This window comes from Podarcis cretensis, assembly GCF_951804945.1.
Source record: "Podarcis cretensis genome assembly, chromosome: 1".
In the NCBI taxonomy this organism is placed as follows: Eukaryota; Metazoa; Chordata; class Lepidosauria; order Squamata; family Lacertidae; genus Podarcis; species Podarcis cretensis.
Window position 1 is genome coordinate 5700921 of NC_137170.1, and position 12008 is coordinate 5712928.

At 52.1% G+C, this 12008-nt stretch overlaps 1 protein-coding gene across 1 annotated transcript; it reads left to right on the forward strand.

Annotated features, from left to right (window-relative positions):
- The first annotated feature begins 2937 nt into the window (after positions 1 to 2937).
- On the forward strand, positions 2938 to 8960 carry BMP4 (bone morphogenetic protein 4). The gene is made up of 3 exons (XM_079970626.1): positions 2938 to 3245; positions 4424 to 4857; positions 7616 to 8960. The coding sequence occupies exons 2-3, from the start codon at positions 4431 to 4433 to the stop codon at positions 8488 to 8490; spliced, it is 1302 nt and encodes a 433-aa protein (XP_079826752.1). The 5' UTR covers positions 2938 to 3245; positions 4424 to 4430; the 3' UTR covers positions 8491 to 8960.
- Positions 8961 to 12008: the final 3048 nt, after the last annotated feature.

Genomic DNA, 12008 nt, shown 5'->3' on the forward strand with positions numbered 1-12008 from the left:
CCGGTGCAGCCGGCCCCCCCTGCACCCCCCACGCTACGCCACTGTGAATTACTGAAATAAATGAACTTTTCCATGATATTCTAATTTTTCGAGTTTCACCTGTACATTTTGTTAGTTTGGGCTGTGTTCTCCAATCTGTTGAGGTCATTTTGAATTCTGATTGTGTCTTCTGCAGCATTAGCTACCCCTCCCAGTTTGGTATCTGCAAATTGGATGAGCAAAATAAATGGGCTCTGGCATATTCGCACCTCTCTCATATCCCCCATGCTTTTCTGTGTGTGGGTGGAGAGGTCACATCCTCAGCTGTTTTTGGTAGATAGTCCCGAGGCCCTTGTGTGCTAACAAGGCTTTGATGGATGAACTGACACCATGTGTGAAGCAAGCCCTCTCTGTAGTGTGAAATTGGTGGTGATAACCCGTTTGGCACATGCACATTGTCACTGGGTGACGTGGTCATCAAGCAATGAGCCCAAACATGTGATCTGACCCAAAAAAATGCAGTTGTCGGACACTACCAGCCTCCTGGTAGATGGCGCTGTGGGTTAAACAGCCTAGGACTTGCCGATCAGAAGGTCGGCGGTTCGAATCTCCACGACGGGGTGAGCTTCTGTTGCTCGGTCCCTGCTCCTGCCAACCCAGCAGTTCGAAAGCATGCCAAAACTTGCAAGTAGATAAATAGGTACCGCTCCAGTGGGAAGGTAAACGGCGTTTCCATGCGCTGCTCTGGTTCGCCAGAAGCGGCTTAGTCATGCTGGCCACATGACCTGGAAGCTGTACACCGGCTCCCTCGGCCAATAAAGCGAGATGAGCGCCGCAACCTCAGAGTCGGTCACGACTGGACCTAATGGTCAGGGGTCCCTTTACCAGCCTCCTAATAGGTCAGGCATCCCCAAACTCAGCCCTCCAGAAGTTTTGGGACTACAACTCCCATCATCCCTAGCTTAAAGGACCAATGGTCAGGGATGGTGGGAATGGTCAGGGATGGTGGGAAGACCGGTGTTATGTGGTCTCGGCGGCCACTCCCAGTCACCAGTCTAGCTGCCGCATTCTGGATTAGTTGTGGTTTCTGGGTCACCTTCAAAGGTAGCCCCACGTAGAGCGCATTGCAGTAGTCCAAGCAGGAGATAACCAGAGCATGCCCAACTCTGGGGAGACAGTCTGCGGGCAGGTAGCTTGCATACCAGATGGAGTGTACCAATACCTTTATTTCATACAGTCACAGAATTGTACAGTTGGAAGGGATGCTGAGGGTCATCTGGTCCAATCTCTCGCTCTGGAGGTTGTGGACTCTCCTTCCTTGGAGGTTTATAAGCAGAGGGTGGATGGCCATCTGTCATGGATGCTTGAGCTGAGATTCCTGCGTTGCAGAGGTGTGGTGGCAAGCATCAAGGGACAGGCACTGCTGTACATACCTCCCCTTTGCCTTAAGATGAGTCATTTTGGTTTGAGGCATCTCTTCTTTGCCACCTCATGAGAAGAGAAGACTCCCTGGAAAAGACCCTGATGTTGGGAAAGATGGAGGGCGCAAGGAGAAGGGGATGACAGAGGACGAGATGGTTGGATAGTGTTCTCGAAGCTACCAGCATGAGTTTGACAAAACTGCGGGAGGCAGTGGAAGACAGGAGGGCCTGGCGTGCTCTGGTCCAGGGGGTCACAAAGAGTCAGACACGACTAAACAACAACAACAAATATTACCAATAAATATTTTGTGAGTGTTTATTCAAAACCTGCCAAAGAGTCCAGTTCATATTGTTGTTTCTTCAAATATTTTGTCAAAGGTTCCCATTCATCTTTAAAGTCACAACAACAACAAAGAGAGCTGGACCATAAAAAAGGCTGATCGCCAAAGAATGGATGCTTTTGAATTCTGGTGCTGGAGGAGACTCTTGAGAGTCCTATGGACTGCAAGAAGATCCAACCTCTCCATTCTGAAGGAAATCAGCCCTGAGTGCTCACTGGAAGGACAGATCCTGAAGCTGAGGCTCCAAGACTTTGGCCACCTCATGAGAAGAGAAGACTCCAGGGAAAAGACCCTGATGTTGGGAAAGATGGAGGGCACAAGGAGAAGGGGACGACAGAGGATGAGATGGTGGGACAGTGTTCTCGAAGCTACCAGCATGAGTTTGACCAAACTGCGGGAGGCAGTGGAAGACAGGAGGGCCTGGCGTGCTCTGGTCCATGGGGTCACGAAGAGTCGGACACGACTAAACAACAACAATCTCTTCTTTGCAAGTCCCCTCCCCCAGCGCATTAAAAAAAATGGGGGTGGCTTGGGGCCCCCTCCTAGTTGCCTTTGAATGTGGTCTTGGAGCACTCATGCAGAAAAGGGACTGTAGCCAGTGGCGTAGCGTGGGGGGTGCAGGGGGGGCCGGCCGCACCGGGCGCAACATCTGGGTGTTAGGGAAATCCACGGGTTAGGGGGTGCAAATCCACGGGTTAGGGGGCACAAATCCATGGGTTAGGGGGCGCAAATTACTTGCCTTGCCCCAGGTGCTGATAACCCACGCTACGCCACTGACTGTAGCTCAGTAGTCAGAGCGTTCGCTCTGCATGAAGAAGGTCCCGGGTTCCATGCAAAGGCGTCTCCAGGTAGGACTGAGAAAGACTCCTGTCTGAACCCCCAAGAGCTGCTGCCAGTCAGTGCATACAATGCTAAGCTACCTAAGGTAAAGTCTGGACTGGGAAGGCTTTGGATTCGCATCTGGATCAAGCCAAAGGGAGTTGCAGTTCACACTCAGCTGTGCACACTCTCTCTTTAGAAGGAAAGTAGAAGAGAAAGGAAAGGAAAAGCTACGGGGAGATTGACAGAGGCCAAGGAGGTGGGACATCCCTTTGCAGAGCCCAGGACAGAGGAGGAGGAGGAGGAGGAGGAGGAAGGCGGAGTTTGCGGCTCGCTGATTGACAGGCTGGCTCCTCGGACCCACGTGACCCTCTCCGGGGCTGGAAGAAAAGCAGAAGGCAGCCTGCTCGGGAGTTTCATTATATTCAAATATATTCGTTTTCCAGGAGTCGCTCTGGAGCAGCAAGCCGTGGCGCGCGATTGCTCCTGCCCGCAGCCCGGAGAAGAAGACGAAGAGGAAGAAGGCGAAGCAGCAGCAGCAGTAGCAGCGAGCGATAGATTGACTCTCCCCGGCTCCGCAAAGCGGCTTGACTCCGGATTCCCCGCGTGAGCTTTCCCACGAGTCCTGCTCCACGCTTGGCTGTCAAGAACCATGGACTGTTTCTATATGCCTTGCTTTCTGTCAGTGAGTAGCGCTTTCTCATTCCTTGTGTGAGTTCTGGTTTAAAAGAGGGGGAGGATGAAAAAGAACCAAGAAAAAGAGAGGGAGGGAGGGAGAGAGAGAGACGGAGCTTGTTGTGTGTGAGAGTGAGCGAGCGAGTGAGCGAGCGCCGGACTCTCAAACTTCCGAGTCCTTTTATTCGCTCCTTTTAAAAACAAATGGTTCATTTCGAAACAGTTTTTTGGTTTGTTTGTTTTCAGGGGAGAGCATTTTCTGTGCAATCTCTCCGTGCCCTTACTTGAGAGTAAGCCCTACTGGGGGCTTACTTCCAAGTAAACGCCCATCGGCTCGGACTGTAGTGTGTGTTTTTTTTTCCTTTTTAAAAATGAAGATCTAGTTTTTACCCCACGGGGATATTTGTCAAATGCGAAGTAAATAAGAACGACTGGAGACCCTGGAGAAGGCGCGTCCTTCCCCCTCCGCGTTTATCCCCCCACCCTTCCCCTCGCAATCCACGAGGCCCTTACGCCGGAGAGGGGCTGCAGATCTCCCCGTCCCCTCCCCGCAAACCCCCACGAACGGGGCTACCCCGCGGGCACCTCGTGGCTAGCGGCCGGCAGCCGGGAAGGCTCCAACAGACACTTGCTATGGAGAGCGCTTTCCAAGGAGACCTCCTGGAAGCTTGCTCAACAATGAATCGGGACCTCCGACTCCCAGCCTCTCCCAGTGCATTTTAAAAAAAAAAACATTACTTCCATTAATAACAAGTGCAAAGCCCTGTTTTGATGGGCGAAAAGCAGAGATGGGTTTTCGGAACTTGGTTCGCGCGTATTAACAGCTGGTTTCGTGACCCCATTTTTACGCAGATCGTTGCTCAGATAAAACAGAGGAGAAATTTTTTTGGGGGGGTGTTGATAATTGCGGGTGGGGGGGGGCGTAAAGTCCCAAGTCTTAATTGGCTGGGCGTAAAGTCCCAATAAGGTTCTGCACTGCATTTTCGGGGGGGGTGGGATCTGGTTTGTGTTTTGCTTTGTGTTTTGAGCTTGGGGTGTGCGTTTCTTTAACTTTTTTCTAAAGTGTGTCATTTTTGACGGACCTTGTTTGTTTGCTCCTCTTTCTCCCTCCTTCTCCCCCTCTTCCCTCCCCTCCTTCTGCTCTCTGCCCCCCCCAACCCAACTACACCCTTCCCTCCCCCCCAACAGAGACACCATGACGCCTGGTAACCGACTCCTCATGGTCGTTTTATTGTGCCGAGTGCTGCTTGGAGGTACTAACCGTGCCAGCTTGATACCTGCCGAGACTGGGAAGAAGAAAGTTGTCGGGGACCATCTCCAGCAGCAGCAGCAGCAGCAGCAGCGAGCCGGGGAGGCCGGAGACGGAGAAGGCGCCTCGGGGACTTCGCGCCGCCCGTTCCCGAGCCATGAACTCTTGCGCGGGTTCGAGGCTACCCTACTCCAGATGTTCGGGCTCCGGCGGCGGCCGCAGCCCAGCAAGGCGGCGCTCGTCCCTTCATACATGCTGGATCTCTATCGCCTCCAGTCCGGGGAAGAGGAGGAAAAGCTGCAGGATCTCAGCCTCCAGTACCCGGAAAAGTCCACCAGCCGCGCCAACACCGTGAGGAGCTTCCACCACGAAGGTATACAAACTGGAAAGGGGCGCACGGAGCGCTTCTGAGTAGATCTCCGACTATTATGATGGTGATTGGTGGTGGTGGGATTTCAGAATTTGATTTATTTTATTTTTTTGCGGGGAGGTGGGGAGGAACGAAATTTGATGCACCCCTCCTAGTGTCCGGTTGGGGCTTTCTTGCGAGTAAATGCTCCTGAAAGGATCAGGCGGCCCGAGGCCGGACCCGGGCTAAAAGCACCGCTTGCAAGATTCCAGGGTTGGACTGGGTGGGTTAGGTGTCCCCTGGTTTTTTTTGGGGGGTGGAAGGGGTAGTTCGTTTTCTCCTCCTCCTTCACCCCTGCTCCGCATCGGGCTGTGGATGCGATGGATTTGGATTGAAACCGGTTCCGAGTGTGATACTCCGGCGTGTGATGAGCGCGGGTGCCGTCCTTCTCCTCCCTTGCCCAGGAAGCAGCTAAGGAGGACGGACAGCGGGGGGGTTGTGTGGGCATTTCTGCGCTCACACACGGAAACCGGGATCTGGAGAAACGTTTATACGAGAGAGACGATCTCATTATGTTTTAGGGGAAGGGTTTGACCTCTCGAGAAGTGGGCTCGCTTGGTTTAAGAGCAGGATACAGTACGTCGCTTGGGAGGAGAGAAGTCTGCAGACTACTTTTGCACGATTGAGACCTCTATTGCCAACTAAAATTATTTGATATTATTAAATCACCTTTCTCCGGTTGAACGTCGGCCTGCGTGCGCACGGACTGAAAGGCGTTCTCTCTCTGAATCGCCCATCAGCAGCTGCTCCAGATTTCACTCCGGTTCTGTTACTCCCACCCCCATCTCGCTCCTCCTCTCTTCCCGGACCAAACTTAGAAGTTTATGGAGAAATATCAAAGCGCTCGTCCCCGCCTTTAAACACAAAAAACCAACCAAAAAACTCCCGCTTGTTCCTTTTGGGAAACGGAGGGAGGGAACAGATGGAGATGGCTTTTTTTTAATGACCAACGTAAAACTGCGTCTGTTTGGGGGGGTGGAGTGTGTGTGTGTGTGTGTGTGTGTGAGAGAGAGAGAGAGAGAGAGAGAGAGAGAGAGAGAGATGCAACTGCAAGTGGATCCAAATGTTTCCTAGCCAGTTTGCTTCTTTCTACTGGAGCCGGGAGTCTGTACTGGTTGCAACCCCTGTTATTAGAAAGGAGGGGGGTTTTTTGGGTGGGAGGGCTTCGCGCACCAAGAGAGCATCTCCTTTTCCCCTAACAATAAATTTAAATCGGAAACGTAGCTTTAAAACACTTCTGCCCACTTTTTCCTCTGCAATATTAGTAAGAACTATTATTATTATTATTATTATTATTATTATTAAATTACAACTCGCAAGCCGTATTTGATAAATGGGCATCTACAGTATTGCAAGGCACAACCTGTTTCCTCAAGAGTAGCTCCTTTTGGATTAAAGTCGTCTGCTGATGATAGAGCTGGAGAAGAAGTGTGCTCTGGGCGCGCGTGGCCGTGAAGAATGGATCACACGAGCACGTGCAAGAACTTATAGGGGAAGGACAGGCCACAATGCACTCTGCTTATGTGCAGAGGTGACGGAGGGGGGATGTGGAAATAACAGAACAACGACTTGATTCGAATTTGGCGGATAGCGCAAGAAGCCACCCGACCCCGCAATACACGGACTAGTGGGAATCCAGCGAGGCTGAATTTCACAGTTACTAAATCTACTCTTAAATGGAGAGCGTCCGATGTATTTTTTAAAAGAGAGGCGGGGGGGGGGAGGGAGAGGCGCATGGGTTTAACTCTTCCTGGGACAATGGGAAGGCCTGTTCTTGAATCCTAAAGGCATGCTTGCATCCTCCTCGCGGGCAGGGTCGTTTGTGCTGTTGGCTCGATGGCCAGCGCCGTGCACATGTAAGGTGGGGCAAAAATTTTTGAAAAGTAACAACGATAGGGCGTGCTCGGAGGGCTGGGACGCACAAATGGTGCCTGAGCAAACAGCTCACTAGGCTTCTACAATAGGGCAGAGAACAGAGTGGGGAGAGGGCGCCAGAGTGTGTGGGGCGGAGGATCGAACCTTTACCAGCAAGAGGATCTGAGTTCAAAGCAAAGACTCTCCTAAACTGAGAGCAGTTACCTACGCCCTTTCTTATGCAGGATGATAGCTGTATTGTACTATGAAGGGAATCCCAAGGATTTAAGCTGGGCGGGGGAAATGTTGCACCCTCATAAGTGGGCCAGGAACCGCAGCCTTGCAGCCCGATCACCCGCTGGCCTGGCTTCATTTCTTAGCAAAGCGCGTTTAGGATCGCATCAATGCTATCCCCAAGTATGCCTTGTTGCCCGCAGCGCAACTTTTGCGCAAGGCGTCCAAGAATGGAGCTCCTCCTCTAGTCCTCGCGCGCTTCTATTAGGCAGCAGACACCTCCTGGCAATCAAAAGAGCCTTTCCCCCCGAGTAAACTGGGCCGGCCAGGGGGTGGCGATAACCCAAAAGGCAGGTGAAATGGACAAAAGTGGGGGGTGGGGGTTTTCTTTTGGAGGAGATGGATAGGGGTATTATTCCTCTCCAGCCCGGTGCTTTAGCAGGTGGATCGCGCCCTTCCCGTGACGCTGACCCAGCCAGCCACCCAACCCACGGCCATCGCGCGCTCGGTTTTGTCCGGGCTTGCCCAAACCGCGCCGTCTGTTCTGCGCGTCTGTTGCTGTCTCTCCTTCCTCCTGCCACCACCAACCGTCCTGTCTCTTGCTTTCTCCTCCCGGTCCCCTTCCCCTCTCCAGAGCACCTCGAGCAAGTCCCGGGGCCCGCCAACCAGCCGGCCCGCCTGCGCTACTTCTTCAACCTGAGCAGCGTGCCGTCGGGCGAGGCCATCTCCTCGGCGGAGCTGCGGCTCTTCCGACAGCAGATCGTCGGCGAGGACGAGGCGTCCTCCTGGGAGAGGGGCTTCCACCGGATCAACATTTACGAGGTGATGAAGCCCCTCCGCCGAGGGGAGGACCTGGCCACCCGCCTGTTGGACACCCGCCTGGTGCACCACAACGTGAGCCGCTGGGAGAGCTTCGACGTGAGCCCCGCCGTTATCCGATGGACCGCAGGCGGCCAGCCCAACCACGGGCTGGCCGTGGAGGTTTTGCCCCTCCACCCCGCGCTACAGACTCACCAGGGCAGCCATGTCCGGATTAGCCGCTCTTTACCTCAAGGGGGCCGCCTGGGGGCCGGAGACTGGGCCCGCCTCCGGCCCCTGCTGGTCACTTTCAGCCACGACGGCCGGGGCCAGTCGCTGCTGACGCGCCGGGCCAAGCGCAGCCCCAAGCACGCGCACCAGCGCGCGCGCAAGAACAAGAAGAACTGCCGTCGCCACGCGCTCTATGTGGATTTCAGCGACGTGGGCTGGAACGACTGGATCGTGGCCCCGCCGGGCTACCAGGCTTTCTACTGCCACGGGGACTGCCCTTTCCCTTTGGCTGACCACCTCAACTCTACCAACCACGCCATCGTGCAGACGCTGGTCAACTCGGTCAACGGCAGCATCCCCAAAGCCTGCTGCGTCCCCACCGAGCTCAGCGCCATCTCTATGCTCTACCTGGACGAGTACGACAAGGTGGTCCTCAAGAATTACCAGGAAATGGTGGTCGAAGGGTGTGGGTGTCGTTAAACGCGAGAAACAGAGAGAGAGAGAATTTTTTTTCCTTTTTAAAAAAGTGATAAATCAACTTCTTCCCTGTCCGGTTCTTTCCCTCCGGTCCCTTGTCCTCAACCATCCAGCCCGCCCCGTCCAAAATTTCCCAGGGATGGAAGTGGCGGGAAGAGGAGCTGCTTCTCCGTGTCCTCCTCCCAGGTTCCAGAATGGGTTGGCCTTCTGTGCCTTTTTTTTTTTTTCCCCGAAAAAGAAAAGGAACATCAAGTTATGCCATAAATTCTCTTTCTCACCTATGCCGCTAACCCAGCGGCGCGTGCGCGCCAGCAAAAAAAAAAAAAAAAAAAAAAAAATTAATGGAAAAAAAAATCCCTTAATCCGTTCACCTTGACCTTATTTATGACTTTACGTGCAAATGTTTTGACAATAATGATCATATATTTTGACAAAATATATTTATAACGACATATTAAAAGATAAAAAATAAAGCGAGTCATTATTTTAAAGGTAAACGCAATATCTTTTATAGTTTTAATTTATTTATTATTATTTGTTTTTTAAAAAATATATCATTTATTTCTGTTGGGGGGTATTTTCTTTCCTCTCTTTCTCCCTCCCCAGACCGAAAGGTTTTCCCCGCCGCGCTCTCGTTTTCTTTTTGCATTGTCTTAATTGCTAACTCGCTTGCCTGGCTGCAATTTCGGGGGGCAGGACTAAGGTTAGATTTCCTATCTTCCCCCACCCACACCCAAACCCTTATAAATCGGACCTCCGCACCTCTTCGGCATGTCTTAGCATCATTTTGGCACGCTCTTAATGATTGCTGTGCAAGCTAGGTCTCTGCCTAAGATCCAGTCTTTGGCGAGGGTGGTGGGCTATGCTCTGATTGGGGTTTGCCTTATCTCCCCCACCCCGCCTGCCCATTGCGCCTGCGCGCGCTTGTGACACACCTCAAAGTGTTCTTGTGGGTTCAAGCCGTCTGACAAACTCCCCACCCGCTCCTGTCCAAAGGCCCCTCTCCCACCAAAGAGCTAAAACGTAATAGAAGTGACTCCCCCCCCACCTAACGATGCTCAAGATCCGAGAGCGCATAGTGTGAGAGCCCTCAGAGTAGACCCTAGGCAGACGCTTGTGTCTACCCCGCGTGTCTGTTCCGAAGCGAGACCCTTTCATCTCAATGGAGCAACCATCCCATTGATGCGCCTTAAGGGGTCACAGCCTTCCCTTGCTCCCTAGCCAGATCCGCAAAACCATTAATCCTTTAAATTAGGGGGGCCCTTTGGCTCCCCAATAAAATATTTGAGGGGGCCACCCCGCCCCCAAGTTGATGGGCATCGCCATTCAAATGGTGTGTGCGCGCTCGATTATGCGGAATGGGGTTTACCTGCCCTCAATATTTTATTTAAGTTGGCACCCCTGGAACGTAACAACCAATTTATTGACCGCACATGGTCGGCCCAGGCTGCCTTAAACTAGCCAAAGGCGCTGGCATAACTCTCACCCCTCTGAGTAAATTATTGAGCCAGGAGTAGCTTTGATTTGAGCCACTCCTAGTCCCCTAGCAGGGGGGCAGATGGGTCACCTGAGTACACGCAGAGTGTCTTTCCGTCCCCGCTGGGTCCCTTTCTGACCTCCCCTCCTCCCCGCCGCTGGGATTGGAGAGCCCAGGTTCACACCTCTGGCTACCTTTCATAGAATCATAGAGTTGCAAGGGAACCCCAGGGGTCATCTAGTCCAACCCCCTGCACTGCAGGAATCTCAGCTAAAGCACCAATGATAGATGGCTGCCCAACATCTGCTTAAAAGCCTCTGCTTATTCGCTCCCTCTTGAAGCCAGCCACCGCTTCGAGGGATGGCAGATTGCGTCTCCCCGGGAGCAAATCCAAGGCTATCAGTTTTTTTAGCTTGTTGTGGGTGGCCTGCCTTTCCTGTTTACATCCTGTGTGTCTCCAACTTTTGCGTCTGGGTGGGGGCTTATTTTGTGCTGGCTTTGCCTAGCACACTTGTTTGTCTTTTTTTTTTTTTTTAGAATGCTCCTTTTAGCCCCCTCCTGTTGGCGATTTGGCAAAACGTTCCTCTCTCTCTCTACACAGAGATCTCGTGGCATCCTGTTCACCCTTTGCTGTTTTATTACAAGCGCAATTTCCAGCAGCTGCGTTTTCTCGCCTGGGTCTTTCAAAATGGCCCTGAGTTGTGTAACCAGGCTGTGATTAGTTGGGGGGGGGAGAGAGAGAACTCTGCACATGTTCAGGAGAGCTTACAGGGGTCATACAAACTGTACAGCCGATTAGTTTTCAGTCCAGTCAACGAGTTTATTGTTCCAGCAGAAGGCCATGGACTGTGATTGATTAGTAAAGAGGTGCAGGAAATACTCTGCATATGCTCAGAGGAGTATTTCCGCATTCCTCAAAACTGTGTAGCCAGGCTGTGATTAGTTAGCAAAAGAGGAGGTTGATATTATACATAGGAGCAGAGGAAACTGCCTTATAGTGAGTCATTTGGCCCATCTAGATCATAGAATTACAGAACTGTAGAGTTGGAAGGGACCCTGACCAATATAGCTCAATAGTGCCGACACTGAGTGGCAGCAGCTCTTGGGGGGGTTTTAAGTGAGGATCTATCAGTGGCAGAGGATCTGCTTTGCACCTAGAAGGTCCCAGTTTCTGTCCCCAGTGACATCTCTAGGTAGGTTCTGGAATCGTCCCCTGCCTGAACCCCTGGAGTGCTGCTGCCAGCCAGTGTCGGCACTATTGAGCTATATTGGTCAGTATAAGACAGCTTCCTATATACCTGGAGATGTTGGGGATTGTGCTTGCTGGGCAGATGCTGTTCCGCTGAGCTTCTCCCCTTCCCAACCTGCTCAGGTGAGTCTTCGGGTGTCATCAAAAAAGGCCTTGAAGTTTTGCAAGGGTGCTCAGCCCTGTGAAAAAGGAGGTTTGGCTTTTGGGGACCTGCCTGTTCCTCTGCCCCAAGCAACAGAAGCAACAAAACAGGCTGGCTAGCCACACCAAATTTGCCCCCAAACCCGCGCGCTGGGGGGGGGGCAGGAAAACACCTGACTTGCTTACTGTGGAACAGAGGAAGACACACAGAGAGAGATGCATTTGAAAGAGGCTCTGGGTTTACCTGGGGGAGGTGAATGCTCATCCCTGGAGGGTTTTTCAAATTTATTTATATATTTTTTACCTTTCCTTTCTGCCTTAACCCTCTCTTGCCTCGGGCTCCCCCAGGTTCAAAGCTATTAACATTTTGCAGCAGGAGGAGAGAGATGAGGAAAGCCACTTCACCTCACATCAAAGCTTCCCCAAAGCCTTTGAAGATCATATCTGGCAATTATGATGCTCAAAGAAGTGAGGTGGGGAAAGAGAGAGAGAGATTTGAGAAGAGTTAAATATGGATTGGGAGCTAAATGGCTATTTAGGGGTCTGTTCTGTGTTTTTTCTTTTGCAAAACAGATTGGTAAATGAGGAAATGTGGGAACTCCTTGACCTTTGTTTTGCTCAGTGCTGTGGACACGATTCACGCACTGCACCACT

What these genes read in the sequence shown, in the direction of transcription:
- BMP4 (XM_079970626.1), top strand. Translation starts at nt 4,431, where the DNA reads ATGACGCCTGGTAACCGACTCCTCATGGTCGTTTTATTGTGCCGAGTG. An exon ending in GAGGAGCTTCCACCACGAAG is followed by an intron (nt 4,858 to 7,615) that starts GTATACAAACTG and finishes TCCCCTCTCCAG; the next exon opens with AGCACCTCGAGCAAGTCCCG.